General features: G+C 40.0%; 1 protein-coding gene across 1 annotated transcript; it reads left to right on the top strand.

Annotated features, from left to right (window-relative positions):
- Positions 1–1599: 1599 nt before the first annotated feature.
- On the top strand, positions 1600–21096 carry KIAA0895 (KIAA0895 ortholog; the record flags this gene model as incomplete). The annotated part of the gene is made up of 6 exons (XM_009082347.1): positions 1600–2282; positions 12217–12360; positions 14483–14615; positions 15768–16073; positions 16579–16676; positions 20825–21096. Coding segments are annotated over 6 exons (1526 nt in total), but the record flags the coding sequence as incomplete, so codon positions are not given.
- Between the last annotated feature and the right edge of the window lie 3034 nt (positions 21097–24130).

Consider the following 24130-nt stretch of genomic DNA (forward strand, 5'->3'; position numbering starts at 1 on the left):
AGCATAGAAAAGGAATTCACAAACTTACTGTGAAGCAAAACTGAGCTTGCACAAGATAAGCATGCTTTACTGAAAGAGAATAATCTAATGCTTCTCTGTCTCTCCTTCCAGTGGAGCAAACACCCAGGCTGCAGATTGCCCAGTGTATGTTCATGCAAATAGGACCTCTGTCTTTCTGCTTTCTAGCACATCTTCAGGAAAACTGAGGAACACAGGTTGACATGGCAGTGACAGAGGTCCAGCAGCATGAAATACGTTGTCATGGTTCTTACATTGGGAGCAAAACCTGTTTGTACTGTGAAAATAAAGCTGAAATTAAACTACTATTGATTTTTTTCCCTTGGAGGCATTTAATGATCTCTTGCTAACGTTCCATTCAGAGTATAATTACTGTATGTAAAGTAATTACGGCTCAGCTATGTATAACTGGGATGAAGCTCAAATCCCTTTTGCGGGTTTAATCAAGCTCCAGCCATATCTCTTCTTCTGTGGATCCTTTCATTTTAGGTGTAGAACTAGAAAGCATTTCTCTGTGGCATGATTTATTTGTACCTGTAATTTTGCCTCATCTAATGTTTTAGGATGAACTGGTTGTCAAGAGAAGGGGATGGTTGGAACCAGCAAAGTGAGATCACTTCTCTCTATCAAACCAGCACAAATGTTAAATGCAGTTTTAATCCTCAGTGATTTTTCCATGCAGCTGCTCTGCACCAGGGACCCATCTGCCCTGAAGGCTATGCCAGGGGTTCAGAGCAAGAAAGGAGGGTTCATTTGTTAAAAGAGCCGTATTTGCTTCTTGCATTCAGTTTAATTTACAATGTTTCTTCTCGAGTGTTTGCTTAAAGCCAGCTGTTATTGGAGAACAACTTTGAATAGAGGAAATGACTAGTGTTGTCTTAAGGCTTCTCAGGAGTGTAACTAGCAGACCTCTCTTCCCTCTCCTCTTTAAACGTGGCTTACTATCTGCATTAAGACTGAATATGTGAAACTGAAGTCTTTCAAACTTATATTATTATTCACATGGTGGTGTAAATTGTTCACAGTGGCTGGCTCTCATCCTTTACTGAGAGTAAATTCTGTGAATCAGATTTTGCAGAGGAGATCACACCAGACTGCTTATATCACAGCACAGATCTCTGTGGGACTTCATTGTAAATACTGCTCACATACTCCTATACAGTTTCCTGAGTTTTAAGTTATTCCTTATCCACACGGAAAGCCTTCCTTGGGTGATAAAGATCAATCAGATTTGCTCAAAACTAAACATTTGTTAATGTAACAGTAAACATTCATGAAGTCCTGCACAAAATCTTGTTTTAAACAGCTTAGTTCTTAGCTACAAACAATGTACTTCTGGATGGAGATGCAAACATGGAACAGTTGTTTAGCTGGGTCTCACAAGTTCTAGTCTAATTGTTCAAAAAAGTGGTATACACACTCAATTCTCCCTTATGTCAAGAAGTCAAGATAAATTTGATATGACTGCAGTTAAGACATTGTGCTTCATTTGTGTTGCAGCTTTGAGTCCTTAAGATTAGTATTGATGTATGAAACAATCAGATTTGTCCTGATCTTTCCTTTTTTCTCCCCTAAACGCAGAAAAGCTTCACTGGCCTAAGACAGAGTTTTCTAGGAAATCAGTCCTGAGTCCAGAAGTACACAAGCTGAACATTAACAAAGAAAACAGCCTCCAGCACCCACCTTCTGGGATCCTAAAGGACATTTTCACAACAGGAACCAGTAGCTACAACGTCCTTCTGCAGAGCAAAGAGGAGAAAAAGCACCACATTCAAAAGCAGTCATCTACTCATCACAAGAAACACAGGAAAACTGCAAAGTGTTCTGCCACCTTGCGAAGCAATGAGCATCGCAAAATCAAAGTCCCCCTGCCCTTGCTCAGCAGCGGGTGGTACTGCACAAACAGACAACCCTCCATCATCATCACCAGCCCAGGATCTACCAGCAGGAAGTTTACAAACAGCGTTTCAGTTGCAGGGAGCAGCATAGGACTGCCACCTCGACCCAGAAGTAGAACTAAAAAGCATTTTAATCTAACAAAGCCAAAGCAATCCCAGTCCTCAAAAAACAGTGGAAAAGAAGGTGATGCCTCTGGCCAAAAACTCTGTTTACTGACTGCAATCAAGCCCTCCAATGTGGAGAAAGAGAAGATTAAATTCTTCAACTCAGATTTCACATACAATCCTCAGTTTGAATATGAAAACCCTGCCCTGCCAAATGTGTTAGCTAAGCACAGCCATGCATCTGACAGATTTCTTAAGCAGGTATTGTTACTTTTTCCCCTCCTTTTCCACTGATTATTTTTTCCTAAACTTAGGTGGTATATGGCTTTGTTTGTAGCAAGTCATTTCTCCTTACAATCCTCCCCTGTTTGAAAAATGCCTCAAAGATGAGAATGCAATAGTAGAACTGAAATAAAATCTTTCTTATTAAAAAAATTAAGCCTCCCTAGTATTTACAAGATTTTATAGAATGAAGACACAATTCCTTATAAATGGGTTTACATGAAACATTATTTAAAGCAAGAAAAATTTTTAGACAAAGAAGTAGAGTCCAGTACAGGAAAAATACAGTGCCTAAGTAGGCAGAGAAATAAAGCAGCCCAGAAATCCTGCCAATCCTCTTGGTGACACAGGGATTGGAAGGGCATAGCAATTATTTGAGGTCATCATTATTAGATAAGCAGATGTTGATGTTCTTTGTTTTAGCCAACTTTGAAAGGATATTTGCAGATAGATTAGACTCCATCAAGCCACAAACAAATTCCGTTCCAGAGGTTGGTAAAATTTACAAAGACAACCCCCCTGCTTTTTTTGGGGTTGGGTTGGGATTTTTCAATAATGTGAAGCCACACTGGTAACATAGCTATAGACATTCCCATTCTATATCACTACCCTGGATTCCTACCTGAGTTAGAAAAAACCCCAAACAACAACAAAAGCTTTGCTTTCACCTTTGACCTAAGTGACAAAACCCAGTACTTATCTATAGCATAGCAGACGCAGCCCTCTTCCCACTTGTGCTATTTTTAAATGGCTTAGAAGATCTTATTTAAGTCTGACAAGATTTTCTAAATAAAGAGTCTTATGTTTCAAGTGATGCTTAACTTGGGAAGACATCCTGCTGTTCCATGAGTTTCTCTTCTTTGTGATACGTATATTTCATTTTTAAAAAAACCCCAAAATGTCTGACAAAAAGCATGCATGAAAGTCCCATGGATTCTAAGAACTGACCCTTGACTTGTGAACAGACTGACCTTTTTTTTTTCCAAAAATCCAAGAATGCACAAAAGTGTTGTCACCCATCAAATCATTGTATTGCTAGTCTTGGTCTGCATTTTCACATTGAAAATATCTGTATATTTTAAAAGTTCAGTTTCTGGGTTTTCATTAAAAAATTGTTTTGTTTGTGAGAACAGAGAACAGCTGATCTGTTCTTAAAGTCATCTTTCATGCTTCTAAACAACCAACTAAATCATACTGACATCAAATATGATTCTCCATGACTAGAATTTTTAACGTCTTCCTTTAATTGTTATGTCAATATCAGCAACATTAGTTAGAGATTACAGAAAATCAACAATAATTAATTTGCCTAACTGAATTTAATACAAGTTATCGCTTTCAGTATGGGCTAGCAGAGCCTTCAAAGTTATTTTCTGCATGATGATTTTCTGGAGCAAACCTGTCATTGCTTTACTCTTCTTTTAATAAAACCTCTACACCTAAATAATGAATATTTTTAATTTAATTTAATGAATAACTTTAATTCCTCAATATTATTCTGATTTGTAACTCTGCCTTATTCCCTGTCCATGAAAAGTATGGGAAAATAAAGGCTTTTTAAGAACTTTATAAAAAGCAGTGGAGGATTTAATATTCAATGAACTATGATATTTCTGAAAATTCACAAGGGAGATGTAAATGGCTTCACAAGATTTAGTTTAAGTTACAGGAAAAGCATTTATTCAAAGTTCAGCTCCTAAAAATAATGAACAAAAATATCTTGCACCTAAGAATAACCAAAACAGGAGCTTTAACAGAGCTCCAAGCCCAGCAGGTGTCACTCTCTCTCTTTTATCTACAACTAGTGTTGGAAGTTTTCATCTCCACGCAAATTTGAATTTAATTTCGTGCAAATTTACTATCCAGAAAAAGCAGCATTAATCAAAATTTTAATCAGCAAGTATTGTAGGAGCACTTGCTTTTCATCATGGCTGTTTTTCTTCCACAGAGATTTTACTTGTCAGAAGAAACACGTTGGTATCTTAGGAAGTTCAGTTCAGGAAAGATGACTTCACTTGCAAAAAAAAAGTACTCACAGTATTAAGAGTCACATCTGCAGTAGAAACACAACTGTGCATAGTCATCCTTTTTGCTGCAACAAGGATAAATTCAGTTTTGTTGATTTTTTTTGAAACATTTTTGTCTTTCATTTATTGCTGTGCTTATTTTAGAAAGCTTTGCTATCTGTGAACAGAATTATTCCTGTTTCATTCTACAAAAGATGATTATGGCAACTTAAAATTGCTTGGTCTTTTGTGAATAAAAAGCTGTAAAACCAGATTTTTACTGACAGAACTCACCATTTTTATAGGAGGCTTTTAGGGTGCTGCAGTGAAACGAGCTCAAAGCCTGACATTTCAGAATTTTAGAGGATTGTTAATCATTTAAAAAATATTTTTACCCACAGCTGTGTATAGCTTGCTAGGACATTAAAACAGATTGTGTTTTCTTACTTCCCTTTCTTCTTTTGTGCATGTGTATGAAATTGGTTAATATAGCATTAGTGCAATATGTCTGGAAGACAAATCACAGTCTGCCCCATTTATTTATTCTTTTAAAGGCAAAGAACACTGGATTTGCAGACCATTAACACAGCAATGCTACAATGGGGAACACATAGACTTGTGAGCACTCTCTTTGCCCCCATGCCTCTACTTAAATCAGAGCCCAACACAGCCCAAGACATTCATTGATTGACTCTTGACATACACAGAGAAAACTTTTTTGAGTTATTACTACATTTGAAAAATATGAATTTTAATGTTTTTCTTGTCATACTTTGTCTCTTTGTTTCTCTCTTTCTACTTTATGCTATTTTCTTCATAATGTGGCTTTCCATGAATCACACAATATGTGCCTTTAGGGAAGTGAACTTGAGAATGAAACATAGCATGCAGACTTGCAGCTTTTCACATTGATTGACATATCTGCTATTACAGAAATTAATTCTCTTATTGCTGTGTTTCAAGGTCACTGCAGCAACTATGTGCTCTAAGTGCTATAAAAGTTTTCTGACACAAACAACTTGGCCTTCATTGTTAAGCTGCTTTACACTTAAAGTGTTTGTTATTTTTGCTCAGAAGCTAGAGGTGGCAACACTTCCTTAGTAGTTTGCAGAGCAGATGACTTAACAGTTGCAATTTGCTAAACCAAAACCAGCATGTTGCAGCTTTAAGTAACTTGTTTCTTAAATTGTACAAGAAGGCAAAAAAAATCTATTTCTATATACATATATTTTAAAAAAACCCAACCCAAACCCCATAATTTTGTTGAATGAGTAAACCCCCCATGAAAGAGTTGTACATCCTTTACCCTTCTACTCATAAAAATGTAGCAGTTTTGAGTTAATAAACTAGTTAAGCCACATTGCAAGTGTCTGTGTGACACAGCTTTTAAGGAAGCAATACTAGTAGCCTACAATTAGCAAATTTATCACATGCTGGAAAAAAAAGTTAGGTGGAGCTGGAAGGCTAAACAGCATTACATTCAACAATGAGTAATCCTTTGCTATGCCCAAGTGATGTCACAGTTTAGGCATGTCCAAGACTCAATAACATGACACTGGCTGTGAAGAGCACTAAATTGTAAGACATTTCATTCTCCACTAGTAACAAATCCCCTCCTTAACTAAGATTTATAGATAAGAGTATCAGGCCATCCAAATATCATGAATTTTCAGGATCTAACACAAACTTCTCTCTTCCACTAGAAGAGAGCATAGATCACTTTTGGTGATACTACAGTAGGAGCATAGGTTTATTTCAGAATAGTCTTGTACAAGACCCAAGTGAATATTAATTTTAAATTCCTTACAAAGTAATTTAATAACTTTTCACTAAAAATATTTCTACCAGCCCCAAATTACTTAAACACTCTCCTTATCCTCCTGAGAACAAGCATGCAAAAGAAAAGCCACTCTCAAACCACTGAATAAAACTCAAAATACTTCAGCCTACATAAACCAACCTCAAAAATCCACACTCACCTCCCTCCCACTTCAGCCAAGCTGCCACTATTTTATGGCTGTTGATTAGGCTAACATGTTCCATCTGGTACCTCTTACTGTTACCTAATGATGTAGCTGGGAAGTTTTTTTCCCCCAGCAAATAAGCTGTGCAGGGAGGAAAGCAATGGTGTCTGTAAGTCTTGTCTTGTAAATCTCGGCAGAGATTGCAGTCCTTTTGTAGCAGAGCTGCTTCTGAATGTAGGGTGAGCTAATTGAATGTAGAGGGCTGACTCCGAGGTCACTAAGCCCTTTTTCTGACTTGGTTGCCTCAAACAACTCATAAGCAGGTACAGTACATATCTCTAAGGTAACTCAAGTAATTAAGCTGTGTTGTGGCACATGGGTGAGTTGGGACTCGGAGACTTCAAGTAATTAAGATGTGTTGCTGCACATGGGTGAGTTGGGACTCGGAGACCTACTTGACTGTAAATAATTTGTTTTTAAAAGCTAACACCACCATAACTTAACCGGTCAATTAAGCAGCCTTGTCTTGCTCTTGTTAGTGCTTCTGTGTCATTGCTTTGGGTCAATTAGGCAGCCTTGTCTTGCCCTTGTTAGTGCTTCTGTGTCATTGCTTTCTTGAGCCTCAGTAGAGTTGCTGTGCAAGGGAGCTTGTCTTGGGACTGCTGCTACCTCTGCAACTCTTTGGTAGTGATAAGAGGTATTGAAGTAGACCTTTCAGGTAAGAATGAAAAGAATAGGAATTACTACCTGGTACAGCCACATAATTCTTTTCTTCATTGTTTTTCACCTATTGATGAAGAGTTTACAGTTTGCCCTTAGGAGCTGTGGCAACACCTGTGCTTTGGTGACCCAGAGGCTGGAAAATAAGTTCACAGTCAGATGTTGGAATAGGCAAGAACTGGCATGCTGGTCTGGATTTTTCCCTTTCCTAGCAAGTTCTTGCAACACCTGACTGAGTCATCTCACCTTGTAGACAGGTGCAGAACCCCAAATGAAGGGCTTAGTGTTGTATTCGGTGCCTAGAAACCAAACAGTTTCCAAACCTTTTCCCATCAGAAACCACCTCTGTCTCAGGTGGTTGTGGCAAGAAGTGTCAAAGCCAGCAACATCACTGGGAATGGGGCCTGTGCCAGTGCCAGGGTGATCTGCTGCTCCTCAGAGATTTGTGTGCTCGTGGCAATGTGTGTGTGTGTGATGACTCTCCCTGTTGTTTCAGGGCTTCCAGAGCCACACCTGCCCAGTTGCAAAGAATTATTGGGACTTTCACTTAAAACAGAGTCAAGAGAGGTGATAGGGGCGAGTATGTTTCTTAGTAATTTCTAAATATGTGTTCAGAATTGAAGAAGCTTAAACTTAATGACATTCTCAGTATGTATGAGTTCAGACTTGCAACACCTGTTTGGACATGTCTGGAATGCCAGGATGTGGGTTACTCAGCATGGCACATAAGGTAGAGGAAGCACCCTTTAGTATCCCAGCCTTCCCCTTGAAGCTGTGAACTGCATCAAGTAGAGGTGGGAGAGGCCAGAGTGGGTCTGTGCTTTGTCAGGAGGCTCTATCTCCAGAAACCTGCTATTTGTATTGTGCTGTTGATTCAAGTGGCTCACAGCATTTTAGGAAAGTCTTCAACAGCCCAGGAAGAGTTTGGGAAGGTACCTGCAGGCAAGCAGACAGAGTTAGAACTTGAGCCTCCTGACTTGCAAACTCATGCTGCCTCCCTTAGCACAGAGGTCTCAGGTCTAGGGATTTTGCTGTTAGACAGCCAAGCAGGAAGATAATGTGCATTCAGTGCTCATTTTCTCACTGTTGTGATGAGGTGGTTTTAGAAATTACCTACACTCTGACTAACATAGGAGAGTCCTCTGGGAGAACACCACCGATGTAATGCTGCATTTCAGAGTAGTAATGTCTTTATAAACAGCATCAAAATAGAGGACTGATTAATAAAATTTACAAGCCTTTCTCAAGCACCCTTATTTTTATGAACTTTCACATTGAGAAGAAACTGCCCCCTTGCTCTCAAATGGTTTTGGCAGTCTTCTGCTTCATCAAACCTGCACTCATTAACCACTACTTTACTGTAATCTGCATTCTAGATTTGTCCTACTTTTTTCAAAATGTCTGTAAAGTATCTTTGCTATTCTTTGAGCTTACTTTTTGTCTTTTGCTACCTGTATTGGTATCCTGGGATCCTTCAGCCTGTGAATCTCACTTGCCTATTCTTCTTCATCCAAAGGCTTTGCCATCACATTGTTGGAAAAGCTTTTTTTTCATTGTTTGATATGAAACTGAGCTGGACCTGATGATTGGTTTGCTGAGAGGCAGGATAGATGTAAAAATGTAGTGGCCTTGTTCTCACTTCTTTTGGGAACCCAACAACAACCACACAATTCTTTAGCTGTGGCCAAGTGTTGCTGTAGAAAGGAGTGCTGGTTCACCTAAGGCATCATTGTGCCTGGGGGCCTACCAGCAATTCAGCTCATGCATGGACCCTTTACAGCACTTGAACCAATATTCTGGTCTTGCTTGATTTGCTGGTGGAGAGGTGTAGCCTGAGTGCTGGATACTTCCTGAAAGATGCCTTAAAAACCCTTCAAAAGGAAAGGAACAAATCCTGGTGGCTTTTGAAAATAACATCCATCCCACAGTTCCTGCAGTGAGTAACTTTCAGGGAATTTAAAGCCAAACCTTTCCACCCACAGAATCTACTGTGTTTAAGTCACGTTACTGGAAACATTTAAGAGGAATTGTTGTTCTGTACAACCATACATCTGAAGATAGAAAGACCTATCTCAGAAAGTGCAGGTGTGGGGAACACCATGTAGCATAGCTGCTGCAGGGATTACAGTTCTCTGGCATGGACTGTTGTATCTTAATTCTTCATCTCACTGTGATTTTTATGAAATACTATTAATTAGAATGGTTTTTTCCCCCAGAGTTTATTACTGAGAGATAAAATTGTCCATGGGAAGAGGTGCAGAGAAAAGAAAGGTTCAGGAGGCAAAACACAGTGCTGCTGGGCAGCAAGTTCCTTTAGGAATGAAAGTGGCTGGTGCACTTCCAAATGAACTTAGGTATCCAAGAATTTAAGTGAGTACTTACTGTTTAATCTAATAGACTTAACTGAACTTTAGTATCAACAAGTTGTGAAGATGAATTTCATGCTAGAAGATTAATTCAGAGATTAATTCTTTCAGAGTGAGCAAGTAAAGTTAATTGCTTGTTCAGAGAAACCAGATGCACCAAACAACTAGTAGATAACATAAATATCTTAAGGATCTGGCACCCAGCAAAGGAAACTGAAGAACTGTTGTCATGGATTGCTCAGGCTGCTGGCTGGAAATAAACATCCTGGGAAAGGGGGTAGGAATATTTGGTTGCTTCTTTAACCATGGGTTTTGTATAAGGCAGGAAAATAAATGCCTCAGCTTTTGCAGACACTGAAAAAATTATAAAGAAGCCAATGTTTTTGGAAATTAAAATTTGTACGTAACTGAAACCTGAGAAAAATCATTTGCAAAAGTATACAAGCTATTAAACAATGATTAGATATTGCTCTGATTTGTTCTTTACATCTTGCCCTCCATATTAAATTTTGCATTTGTCAAATACCTACAGCAGCGAGTTGTCAAAATGATGCCTGAGTTGCCCAGTTTGCACCAGATGAGGGTGCATCCTCTATTTTTAATACATTCATCTTGAAAAACAAGATGTGATTTTAAGTCATAGAAAGACATTGCAGTTTTCCCAGCAGCAGTCCCATCCCATCACCTCTTCTCTTTAGGATCAGTGTGATTTATTTTCTCTGCAAATGACCAAGCCAAATGCCTGCAAGGTGCCTATTGATTCTCCTGGAAGTTACCATTTCACTGCTAAGTGGGGCTGTGTAACACACGTGTGCTGGTTTGGGCTGGGGTAGAGTTAACTTTCTGCACAGTGGCTAGTATGGGGCTATGGTTTGGATTTGTGTGTTGGTAATGGAGATATTTTTATTATTGCTGAGCAGTGCCTAGACAGAGCCCAATGCCTTTTTGGCTTCTTGTACTGCCACGCTGGCAAGGAAGTTGGGGATGTGTGGGAGATTGGAAGGAAACACAGGCAGTGAGGGGAGACAGGGTTCATGTAGCAATGCTGAGTGGCTTTATGGTGAGCCTGTTTCTACCAGAGTCATGAGGTCACACACGCAAAATTTTGGCCAAGTTCTATGAACAATGTATTGCAGTGATGCTGGGCTGTGGTATAGATCTTGGAATAACCAACATCACGTTTCTGTTTATGCCTTACTTTCTGATTTACTATTTATACTCTCCAGCTTATGCCTTCTGCTGCCAAGTAAACAGATACTTATTGTGGAGTCTCAGGTGCAGTGGCAATAGAGACCACAGCAGTGAGACACAGTAGGTAGATTCTTTGCTTCCAGAGTGCTTAACCCCCTCCAAAAAACAGTCTACTTTAAAAAAACACAGAGGGTTAGCTTGATCTGTGCTAAGGTAGTAAATTTTGTGCTTTCATCATTCTTGAAAAAGAAATTCAGATCTGACCAGAAGGTATTAGGGGCAGACAAATCAATGCTAAACATTAGGTGCTGTATTTCTTTGGCATTCAGGTAAGTGATGTTTCTTTCATCAAAGAGTTACAGGACTGTAAGAATACATCTAGCTGACATTTACAGGTTTCAGTAGCAATTACCCAGCGTTGTTTAGTTTCAGCTTGAAAAAAAATAGAATAGGATTGTTAGTAGCTGTGAGAGAGAAAAAAATTAATCCATTTTTGGTGGACAATAGGTCAGTCTGACAATGTCAGAATTCCATAGCTGGAAACAAGCATGTTACCAGCTTCATGCACAGATACAAGTGTATAATGTAAAAAGAGATTCAGTCTCTTTTTGCGAGATTTCCACCTTCAGAGTTAGTAGTATTTTCTTAGCAAGAGGATTAATTTTTTAAGGTAATACCAGGAGCTTCTGTTATCCAATCTATGAAAATAAGCTATTCCCTGTAGCTGGACTGCTGCTGGGAAAGAAGTTATTCCATACCACATTTTCATTTGAGGGTGTGAAATGGCATGCTGGAAAGTAGATTAGTAGATACTGGGGATGAGCATTTCACACCCCACCATTAACATCTTCACCATGCGGAGTTCAGATCACGCTGTGGGCATTGTGCTAAGATTTCCACCTATAAGGAACTTCTTCTAGCAGCAATATGTAAGAGAATTGTTGATACAACTCTATTTGTCTAAAGAAACATGCCTCGTTCATTCTGAGGGGTTATAAAGAAGTATTGTAATTTAAATGAAAAGTTTAAATGAAAGTTCTGTAAATAAATTTCCTGCTCTCTCTCCTTCTTTCTGAAGCAGACACCCATGGTACAGAGGATTTCATCATAAGGAGACATTTTTGGTCGAAGTATTATCGTTAAAATTATAGTTACACATCTGCTTAGTCATGCTTCAGTGTTCCTAAATTAGAAAGCACCAAGATATGACGTGCGATAAGAGTAATAGTTGATCTTTGTAAAATTCCTTGGAAAACCACAAAAAGAAACATGCTGATATAAACAAGACAAATGTCCTGGAGACCTGTTATGTCTGTTTTACAAGACAGTCATACAACATTCCCAAAATTAAAGAGAAAATGGGCATTATTTCACTAGACTCATAAGCGCCCATGTCATGCTGATATATGTGGGTCTAAGATGAGTTGGTCAGAATCTTGTTTCAGTACTGGGCATTAATGTACATCTGAAGATGGTATAAATTGATTGCAGAGTGTGTCAGCCTGTATTAAATGAGTGCAGTTTGATAGTGACTGCCAGTTAGTTAAGAAGAACTATTTTTAAATTAAAAAAAATAGAGATTGAGAGGGGAGAGAAAGAAGACACATGCCAGTCTGACATGGGGATCTTACTGGATTGATATTTGCTATGGTTTTGTATTTTGTAGTCCATTAACATTATGGAGCGGACATTGCAGAAATATGGAAGCTATGAAAAGTTTGAACAAGCCACTGGAGGCAGTTTGCTGACCAAAAGTCGCATCTGGAATCACGTCAGGAAGTATATGGTGAAAGAAGGCTGTCTTGGTGAGGTAAGTCATACACTTCAGAGAAGAAAGATTTATGTAGACCTTAGACATTATGCATGGATGGACCCAAGTGACCACCTGGGGGGCCTTTCCTTTGTAATTACAAGAATATTCCTTATATCATAGTTTTCTCATGACTATTCCCAGTCTAATTTTCGAACAGCTGAAACAAGGCAAATCCCTTGTGAATGCTTCAGCCATCTCTCCGAGCCTGTTTCCTGATTCGCATGTGATTGTTCATAAATTCACCTCTTTTGGGAGTACCCAAGAACGACACCCTTCCTTCCCTCCTTTTTCTCAGCTGCTTGGAGACTAGCACATTTCCATTTATTCACCAGTTCTGCCATCCGTTCTCTTGTATCAAATTATTTACACCAAAGGAAAGAGTTAAGAAAAGGCCAAGAAAAATAAGCAGCAGCCCAAGAGAGTGATTTATAAGAAGCAACACAAATGAAAGTGACATAAGTGAATAAAAATGTCTGAAAGAAGGTGGCTTGTTGAGGTGGTTTGAGTGCTGTTTTTTCCTGATTTTAACCACCTAATTTTTTAGAATCCTATGCAAAAAAAGCCCTTATTTCCTACGTTCAGGATTTTAAAAGCCCAGTTTGATGGAGTTACATAGAATTCCTTGGAAAAGTCCGAAGAAATTAAATGTATAAAAAGAGAATTATTGCAAATGAAATCACCAGCTGACACAGTCCAAGACTTGGATAAGATCACTGGCAGTGAGCAAGAGGAATCTGGAATAGGAGATCAAGAGACAAAAATTAGTTTCCCAGAAACTAGGTTTAATTGGTAAACATAATATTATTAGGAGAAACTGTTAAACTCATCACGCTTTGTTGTGAGACTATGATTTGACACAGATAACCAGGCTTTACTCTGTTTCTAAGAGTGAGGTTAATAAACGACAGTTTAGGTCAAGCAGAAAAACATTCATATTTGGTCTTTGCTGTGCTTTTATCTCCCTTTGCATTCATATTTGGCTTGGTTTGACTTAATGGAAACAGGATTCTGCATTCTCATCCAGGAACCCATGTCCTTCTTAACAAAATGCTTTACTTTTTCTGCAAAAATACATAATGTTAATGTGGTCTAAAATATTATGAAAATACTCTTTTCAGTTGAAGAGATGTTAATAAATCTAGGTGGTACCCATACTTTAAATCTAAATGTTTTGAGATTTTCCTGTTTTTCCTGCCTCTTAAATACAAGTTTTATGGGACTGATTGTTTGCTGTTGAGCTGAATGGTGAGTTTTGAATACAGGAAAGTGTCATGTTAATACCTTTGATCCCCTAGTCTTTTTTCTTTATACTAAAAAAGTGATCTTTCTTTTAAGTACTCTCCCTTGTACTCTTCTGAGCAGTACCATTTCTTGAAGCTTTATATGAAGAGGGAAAGGTGCTTAGTCTTCAGCAAAGACAGCTTCCCTTCTCCCACTCAGTCACTTGTTTAAAAAGTCTTTTTGAAGTCAAATAACAAAATATATAAATATGCATTAATTTCCCTCTCTGGCAGTTTTTGTTTTGATTACCAGTTTTCCAAGAGAAAACAGGAAAGCAAAAAGTATATTCCTGTATAAAACAAAACAAAACAAAACAAAACAATACGTGTATTTTAATTATATTTCAAGTCTGCATCATAAAACAGGAAGCAAAGTACACAGTGCTTCCCCCTCTCATTCATGTGGCTTTAGAATTGCAGCTATAAAGGTTTCAGAGAGTTAAGTATATAGATATGTAGTCAGTTCATGTGTGCTTACCTTGTATTTTTCAGCTCTCAGTAATACTAGGATAATTAGACACAGTTCAAAAAGTGGAGTTTTCTCTAATTTACTCTGCCCCCTGAATCTAGTCAGTGTTATTGTATTAAATCTTGCAGTCTCATGCCTGCGTATCTTAACCCTCTAAACCCACTAAAGCCTGAGGTTTTGTCAGCACCACAGCTGACTGGGATAAGCTCAGTGGAGTCAGAAGGGTCTCTCATAGGTGACTGCTGGTAATGAAAAAGAGTTGTGAAGGGCAAGGGCCCAAAGAGAAATGGAATAATGGAAGGGCCAATGGAAAAAGCAGTAACAGGAGTGAGAAGAGAGCTCTCTGCTACCTGAACTCTCTCCTCTTCAGATTGTGGTCCATCTCACGGAGGACCTGCTGTCTCGAGCCTCAATGACAGTGGTGAATGGTCGCCCCACTCTCACTATCAATATCTCCACTGCGCGAGAGCACTGGCTGGAAGGGATGCTGAGACATGAAATTGGTATGAGCATGACATCAGTTCTTCAGGCAAAGGGGAGTACTTGCATGCATTCTTACTTGTTTCACAATGATGGGCCAGGCACTGCACATATACAGAAGGAGGGAACATCCCTTTCTAAAGATCCTGTGCTGTAGCTGGGCTAAAGGGAAGAAGTAACCTATTTATTACTGCAGCATGCAGTAAAAGAATTCCTAGGGTTCATGTATGTTAGCATTTTAGGTCAGGTCTGAGCTGAGCTTTAGAAGTAAGTCTACCAGCTAGTCTCACTTACTGCACTGAGGTTCAGATGCCAAAGGAATCTTAGAGCAGGCAAAGTCCTTTAGATGAGGCTAGCTCAGAGACTATGCTCCAGACCATACCTTCTGTGCTGTCACTGCTCAGGGACGTTTTGGTCGTGAGAGCAATTTTAAGCTACTCTGGAGTTAAAAAAAAGGGAGGCAGAAATAGTGTGACATTCAACCTCAGCTCCAGCCATTTCACAAATCTGCTTCTGTTATGCTGCACTGCTTGCAAACGTAGGCATACTTCACCCACCAACCACTAAACTAGTGTAAGATTGCCTTGGTTTTGCATTACAGAAGGCTGGCCCAGCCCTGAGAAAAATTGCTACAAATTTTTCAGTGCGTTTGTTTTAATTAAGTACATGAAAAATGGACAAACTTGGTTAGTGCCTGAGCATCAACCAAAGAATAAACCTTGTAATTGCATTAAAGCACTGTTACTCACATTGTAAGGGGACATAGCCTCTTCCAAGGCTGCAGTAGAGCCACATAATCACCTTTGGGAGGCAGCATTTCTGCCCCCTTACTTTGATTTTCCTTCCTTCTGTCCACTGCAATGCCTAGCCTATGTCAGAGGCACTCAGCATGTAAGAGTTTTGAAAATTGCTTTCATTGGAAAGTCAAGCCCTCCTGATAATTGTATTCCTTAGGTATTTTCAAGAGTCCTGCTTGCAGCCACCATGTGAATAATTGCACAGCATATCTGTCTCTGACAAAATTCTCTGTTGTAGACAAAGCTGAAGTTGGCACTTTTCACGGTGCCCAGTCCTTCCAGCTCAGAGTTCTGAAATGGGCATCTCCTTATGTATCTTAAAATTGTTTTGAATCATTAGATACTACTGTTCTAAATCCAATATTCCTTTCTTTTCAGGAACTCATTATTTTCGAGGGTTTAACAACAATAGCCAGCCTTGGTGCAACCGGAATGGACGTAGAAAACATGGGTTAAAACCAATCAACCCTACAGAAGAGGGGCTAGCAAGCATTCACAGCGTCCTGTTCCGCAAAGACCCTTTCCTCTGGAGAGCTGCCCTGCTATACTACACGGTGTATCAGGCTAGCCAAATGTCCTTCAGTCAGCTTTTCCATGATGTGGGGAAATTTGTCAAGGACCCCAATACTAGGTGGGACTACTGTGTACGAGCCAAGAGGGGGTGGACTGACACATCACAACCAGGTGGGTTCCCGGTTTGGCTTCTCTTTTCTTGTACTTCAGGGAGGTTTTCAGAACATGCACAGAGGTCCTTCGTCATGTCACACAGGAAAACCTTTGCAAAAGGGAGAAATGGAACTCCATGTTTCTGAAATGAGGTGTCAGGAATGATATGCCAGGCTGACAATGCACGAGTGAGACTTTCTAGCTGAATCAGTAAAGGATTTTTTTTGTTGGAAGTGGAATGTAAATGCAAAACTGTGAAAAAGTTCATACAGTTTGTCTTCCTTTCAAGTTTATTGCAAGAGGTGTAATGTTGCTGTGGTTATTCACAGACATTATCTTCTGTGTTTGATTTCTTTCTCTGGCTGGTGGGTTTTGCCTTCTGGGTAGTTTTTGGAAAGGTTTTCAAAGTCTGGGATATAAATATGTAGGGTTTTTTAAATAAAATTGTCCTGCTCTTAATGGCTTCTGAGAACACGCCTTGGCCAAACCTTGATAGAGTTCAATGTATCTCTGTTCCTTTCAGGCTGTTTCAATAAGGATCAGGTGTACCTGGATGGCATCCTCCGAATCCTGAGATACAGGGAGTCCATTGATTTCCATCTTCTGACAGCCCTTGGAAAGGTGAGTGGACTCATAATTGCCAAAGGGTAGAGTTTTATCATTTCAGCAAGCCTGCCTGCAATGAGCTATGAGTCATTGTGCTTTGTTTTACTTTGATCTAGAAATCTCTGTTCTGTACAGCACCTTGAATTACACAGGGCAAGCTGCAAATATATTGAGGTCCTAAAAATTTCTACAAGCTTCTCCTCATTCCTCACTTATCAGATAAAGATTTTATGGTCATATTTCTGAGACTTTCCTCCCTTTATGGGGTCCTACCTGACTTTCAGTACAACAGACTGCCTTGGCAAAGCAGGACAGGTACTAGATAAGGTGGTTGTCCTAGTAGTAAACAAAATTAACCATTTTACTCTAACACGTCTCCTTCCACCACAAAGAGCTTTTCATCTCAAATTCCCCTCACTGATGGCACCTGTTTTTTTTCAAAAATCAAGGTTTATTTTTCCCCCCAGGATACATGGTATTTCTACATTCACATAACGTATTTTATGTCCATTCTAACTGTCATGGTTTGTTTGCTCTCAGAGTCATCCTAAGAAGTGCAGAAATTTTGTCACACACTTTCTGAACCAAATCATTGGGTTGCTAAATTTCCACAGTTCATGAAGCAGGGTTCATACTCATATAAACCAGGAGATGGATTGGCATTGTTAAGCTTGGATTTAGAGCTGGTATACCAACATTTCTGCCTGCTGGGCAGTCACTGGGTGATAGAGGGAAGGGGCATATTATGATAAAGGGTTTTGGTCCACATTTAAGTTCTGCCTTTACTGTCAGAAACATCCATGCTGATGAGCAAGAGCTGTTTAGATAACTGAACCAAGTTAGGAAGCTCTGAAAATAAAATTGCGCTGTCAAATAAGTCTGCAACTTTCTCTGAAATTTCCTTCTGCTTTAAGCCTGCTTAACTCCACGCAGCTTCTGCCTGCTAAACTACTGAACACATGCTGTTCCTGTGCTGCTTTATGCCTGTCTCTCTTCAGGGAGTCTGCAGGATTGTTAAGCTGCCTCAAAAACATACCAAGTCATTCCTCACATAACTACAGATTCCACTATAATCTACATGGCGCAGCATCCACATTAAGGGTCTACAAGCAATTCAATTCTAGCAGTGTGACAATGTATAAGTGCTTGACTATACAGCTTCTGAAATTAAGGGGTCTAAAAGTTCTGAATGTTTTTGCTGCAGACATCTTCTGCAGTCAAACTGGAAATTTGTATATAAGAGCAGTGCCTGCTCTCAGCATCACAGATAGTCCAGGTCTGCAGAGACCTCCCAGTATCATCTAGTCCAACCCCCGTGCTTAAGCAGGGTCAGCTAGAGCAGTTTGTCCAGGATCATGTCCAACTGGGCTATGAATATCTCCACTGATGGAGAATCTGCAACCCCTCTGGGCAGCCTGTGCCAGTGTTTTACCACCCTCACCATAAAAAAAAGTGTTTTGTGTTCAGACAGAATTTTGTGTGTTTTGACTGGTATCCACTGGCTCTTGTCCTGCTAGTGTGCACTGCTGTGAAGAGCACAACTCCCTTGTCATTCCTTCCCATCAGGTGTTTATACACACTGGTAAGATCCTCCTGAGCTTTCTGTTCTCCAGGCTGAACAGTCTCAGCTCTCTCAGCCTTTCCTCATGCAAGAGATGCTCCAGTGCCTTAATCATCTTAGTGACCCTTCACTGGGCCTGCTCCAATATCTCCATATAGTCTCATGAAATAGAGAAGTATGAAACTTGCACTGAGGTTTAGCCTGTGGTTATTATGTGTTTATCACCACTTTAAAAGGGGGATTTATTTGGGGGTTTTAGGGTGGAATAAGAGGATTGGGTTATTCTAAAGGGAGTATTAAGTTTGGCTGGCACATCTTCCACGTTAGAAGAAAAAGCACAGGATTTAGACATAAGGAAGCCCAGCATTTAGCGGGGAAATTTTTTTTGGCTTTTCAAGATTCTCAGTGTTTGTTGTATTATAACAAGTGAGTTCATCTTTCTCAGCATGCCTACCATGGCCATATTTTCATTGTAAATACAATAAATGTATGAATATAATAGGAAACTGAAGCAGTCAACTGTACTGCTGACAATGAATTGCTCCTGTACTTTAGTAGGTAGTTATCACAGTCGTAAAATCAGAGCATTGCTTTCCATGTGAATGTATTTAAAACAGAGCCACACTGGAGTTTGTGTCTTCTGTTCTCCTCCAAGAGCTAGAGATCTGGCTGGTGAAGGCAGCCATGCCTTCCTCATGCTTCTAACATTACTTAACAGTGTAGAAGAGCACAATCTGTGGAAACAGAATACATGCAAGCTGTTCAAGATACCTAGAGCTGAGTAAGGAAAAAACCTGAAACCTGAGAAGAGATGCTTTTTAAAAGGAGCAGTTTGAAAACTTTGCAGGAAAGAATCAAATATGGGAAACACTGCAAAACATTGTGGTAATCATGTGCAGGTAAAACTGAAGAGAAATAGAATGCAGGTATTGGGTGCACTTCAGTATAGCATAACTACCAGACTTTTAAAAAGCAAAAGCAGCAAAATATCACCTACTATTGTGCTTCCCAAGAAACATATGAACACATTAAAAAGAGCATAAGTTTTAGCCTCAGTCTTTTTTATCTACTACAATGACTTTGACTACATATGGTAAGGAAGACAATTGGTTTCCACAATAGAATAAGATTATGTTTTTCTTCTCAGGATGACAACTTTTGTCATTTTTTAGCAATTGCAAGGACTGGAGACATCCATCCCATTCAAACCATACCTCAGATCACAGATACATGTTTCTTGCTTCCTGCAGTAACAGAAACCCCTGAACATAAATATGAGGGGGAAAGGGTCCTTTTTCTTTCCTTTGGAAGGAAAAGAAGTAGAATTTAATCTCATTTGGTGCTGTGCCTTCAGACTAAGAGGAGATGGTATGAATTTGTATAGCTCCACTGTATCTATTTCTAAATAGGTTAATCAGGTGTAATGCCACACCATCTTTAAACAGCAGTATCTTAGAGACTTAAGCAAGCCTGGGCATGGATATATGTTTGGTTTTTTTAATTCAGATGCATGTTGTCATTGCAACTGGAACAGCACACATGTACTCAGATGCAGATTCATTCACTGCAGACTTTGTTGCTGTTATCATCAGTGAGATATGAACCTGTCTCTATGGATAAGGTTTAGCAATTTGGATTACACTGTCCTGTCTTTCCAGAGAGCCCTTCCATGCCCCTTACACATTGCTGACTCCTTCAAACTCACTTTAATCTTTTCTGAATAGAAACCATCACCTGCTAAGAGGGCAGGCTGTTTCCAGGGAACTCAGGCCACACAGTGCTCAGCTCCTCAGAAGAAATGTGGGTAAAAAGATTTGAAGGAGCAGGCTCCACCCTCAAGCCACCTGGCACAAGCCCCTGTGAGGAAATAGGATGAGCCAGTTAGTAGCCACAGCTAGGCTTGTGTGCAGCCACAGCCTGTACATATGCTTCTGTCTGTAGGGTGCCCAGAACACACAGCTTGTAGACAAAGCAGCAACCACACAGATTTCATCACTCTGGATAGCTGCCCAAGGACTCCTGTTCTGTGCTTGCAGGGGCAGCTTGTGCACAGCCGAATCAGTCATCCTTTCTGAACCATCATTCACAGCACTTTGGGTTACTGTGACTTGAAGTCTTTAGTACCAGAATCATAAGACTATGAAGAAAAAATTCCACTTTTCGTTAGGAAAAATGGTATGGGTAGTAGCTGGAAAACCTTTGGGAGTTTGACACCTATACCCAGAAGGCTCTGATGCCAAGAGGCAAATGCATTCTCCACCCTTCTATTGAATGGGGAAAACAAAACCCAAAAAACCCATGTGCTCCATCCTTTCCCTCTCTATTCCTGCAGCTGCTGTAGATCATTCTCATTCAGGTTCTTAGGAGTCTGTTTACTGATAGACTCAAAACCAGAATCAGGAATTATGCAGGCATTTGCTAAAACTGCAGTTTTTTGCATCTTCCACTGAGACACACAATTGGCTTGTGTTTTTAAAGGGTTCTCCAAGATTTTAATTTCCACTGCTCTGAAATATTTTCTCATTTACTAGAAATAATTTAGAGCAGCAGCAGAAAAGCAACAGAACTGCACTACTAAATTAACCCATGTCCTTCCTTACAGATCTCATATGAGGATGTGGATCGCCTGAAAGGATTAGCTGTGATTGAGAATATGAGGGTGCCACACTTTTTGCAAGACCATGCCCGGTATATGGAACACTTGGAAAAGATCATGGAAGTCAATATGTTGACTGATGAGGAGCTCCAGGATCTCATAAATTAACAGCAGTAGCCCACCATTCACTTACCATGTGAGGTTGTAGAACTGGACTTCCCAGAGCTTGCAGAAATTAACTTCTGGAGGGGTGGGAGGGAAGGGCAGCGAGAATATGTGGAATTCAGAATAAGCCCTTTTACATTCCTTTTGCATTGTGATTGTATACTGATGATTTTTTTAAGGGGTTCTGCATTTTTCTTAAATTTGGCAGTGATCTGTCCAATGATTCACTTTGGTTTGTATGCTAGGTATAGTGGTTGATGCTGTCTCTTGTAATATACTGCCTTTTCCCACCCAGGTTTAGAAGTGGAGGAAAGGAGAAAGAAGAAAAAGTCCCTCTTAGTTCACTTGTGTTTGCCCTATCTTTGGTCATAGCTTTCACAGTTCATGGTAATGGAACTGCTGTAGATTATTCTCCATTGCTGTCTGCACAACTTCCCGTTTAATCATCATTGCACTGAAAAAAGAAAGTTTAAAAATAGTGCACAGTCTTTGTCCATAGGATCAAAGCTCTGTAACAATATAAAAAGGTTTGGTTTGTTGGAGTTTTTTTGTGAGAGAATTGGCATTTTATAAGGAAAAGAAAAAAATATAGGTATTGCTGTCTTAATGACTATAAGCAGGTAGCAAAGTTATTCCCCTTTATTCCCTCAAAAATTTATACTGTTCCACATCTTTATCTGTACTGTATATGTTTGAAGAAGCTGAATTCTGGAAAGAGTCTCCCTCCTTTGAGGACAATCACAGCATATCTAGGAAGTTCAACACGGCAGTGTTTTGGAACAAGGGTCGAACAGAACTGTGATTTCATGATTTATGTGTTCTAGATGAATTCAGGAACACAGGGCCATGATTCAGCACAGCAGGCAACACTCACTTCTTTGTCAGGCCACCTAGGCCTACCGAGGGTCAAGTCAACCTGTTGACCTGTACCTCCATGCTACAACAAGCTGGAGCTTGCAGAGCTCGTTGAAGAAACAGCATGTGATGGGGGAGAAGACTCACAAGTGTCCTATTGCTGTGCTCCAACAGAAGTGCCACACCACTCTGAAGCAACTTTACCTCTGTTCTAACTGCTGGTGCTATATCCAGGACGAAGAAGAGAAAGCTCCTTACTATAAGGCTTTCTCTAGTCACTAGATGATGCAGGAGAGCTTACTCCATAAACTATATTTTCTGATTCCAGAGTATTATCAAGGCAAATTGAGTTTTGCACCTATAAGTATTCTGACTAAAGGTTTTGTTTTAGCAGACAGCATTTTACCAGGGCTTCTCTGAACTCCTGGGAAGCAGCTGTGGTAGGAGAGGCTGAACGGGAACTAGTGGGAGCCTTGGTCAGGGCTTCTGCCCTTTCTTACCCTTCTGCCTTGGCCTGCTGGTAACAAGCCTGGCGTAAGATAAAGTGTGTAGATTGAGCCAAGGTTTCCTCCACACCACATCTGTATTGATCTGAGCCATGGAATTCCTCCCCATTTATCCAGTTCTTTAATGAAACAAATGGAATAATCCTCCCACCTTATTTAACACCCAGGATATTACCAGCCATGTCAGTAAAGTCTTGAGAACACATTTTCTGATCCATAGGAAAATACGTGAGGAAAAGCTCTCAGTTGGCTGAGTCCTGAAAGTTTATGAATAATCCCATAGAATCCCAGCTGCCTTTCAGATACTGTTGCAGTTGTGTTTGCAGTGGCTGGCTGGCTGACTGCTGCAAAAAAGATGTGCTCAGCAAGCATAAATTTACTAAATTTAGTTATTTTCAAAGCAGCGACCAATAACTGCTTGCTGCAGCCTTAATTTTGTGTTGTCAGTGTTGTTCAGGAGCTGAAAGCCTTTCAGCCTCTATATGCTGAAATAAAAGCCCTGTTTTATCTCCTTTCCTCCTTCAGGCTGTCTAGTCTGATCACTGGTGACTTGGCCTGCTGAGCTTTGTTTTAGAGCTGTGCAGAGTAGACACGGTGTTGCAGCAGCCTGACAGGAACCATTTGCAGTCAGTCTTGCACCCATGTGCTCCAGATTTTGTCTCCTTTGCCAGAAACAGCAAGAAAGTCACATGTGGCTGAGGTCAAGCCAAAGATTGCAGTGAAAAGCTGTCTTTGGAGTAAATCAGAGAGAGATCATTAGAGCTACACCATGGAAGAATCTGGCTCACTTTGCTGACCCAAGAATATGCATAAGGGGCAGTCCTTTAAGAAAAAGACAATTTTGAACTGATTGTATTCGTGCAGGAGAGATCCCTGCCTTCCTCCACTGACTTCTATGTAAGGAAAGTGTTTTTCCTCCTCCCCCACTAATAGTGTCTTGTAATGTAAGTGTATGTGCATAATGTGACCTCAAAACCAGGAGGCCGTGCTAGCCACCCTACTTTGCTACAAAGGCCATGCCTACAGCCCTTTGTCCAACTGCCACTTGACTCTTTTACCATTCTGTAGCCCTGAACATTACCAGAGGCCTTTTTGCTTTACTTGAAGACCTGCATCACATTTCTTCAAAGCAGTAGGTGCCATTAAACCACTGTCCATCATTATTCTACAAATAGATTTGCCTGGTGCAAGTTTAGAGTCTGGAAGTGGTCAGCATCAATATGTAGCAATAGATGAAGCTGTCAGCTTCTGTTTTCAGCATCGGATTTGCCGTTCCTCCTTCGTAAAAGTGTTTCAAATTTTGAAGTGTAACTTTTGTAAATTTTCCTGGACATTTGTTTTTCACTGTGAAGAGGCTGGTTACTAAGTCGTGATGCTGAAGTTCTGTGATAGAGTGTATGGACAGAAGTGCATGTGAGCTCACGTCACTACAGTTTCATGATGTCAGTGATGTGTTGACTGTCTTACCCAGCAGTCTGGCATGGTTACTCTGCTGTGTATCCATGTCTCACTATGTTATTCCTATACAGAAATCTGGTCAATATTGAAAAAGCCTCCCTGTTTCACCAGACCAATTTTACAAGGCATTTTGTACAACTTTTACAAATAAAGACAAATGAAAGAATGACAGAGATGAGAGTACTAAAGTGTTACATCTTATTGTGTGAGAGCATTACTCTTTCAATGCCCTTACCTGTACAGCAAGTTGGACATCCCAAGGTATGCATGGGAGAGGTGCCTTGCTGACATACTTTTGAAAAACATCACTTGAGGTCAGAGTCCTGAA

The sequence above is a fragment of the Acanthisitta chloris genome, unplaced genomic scaffold (assembly GCF_000695815.1).
Source record: "Acanthisitta chloris isolate BGI_N310 unplaced genomic scaffold, ASM69581v1 scaffold2599, whole genome shotgun sequence".
NCBI classification, from domain to species: domain Eukaryota; kingdom Metazoa; phylum Chordata; class Aves; order Passeriformes; family Acanthisittidae; genus Acanthisitta; species Acanthisitta chloris.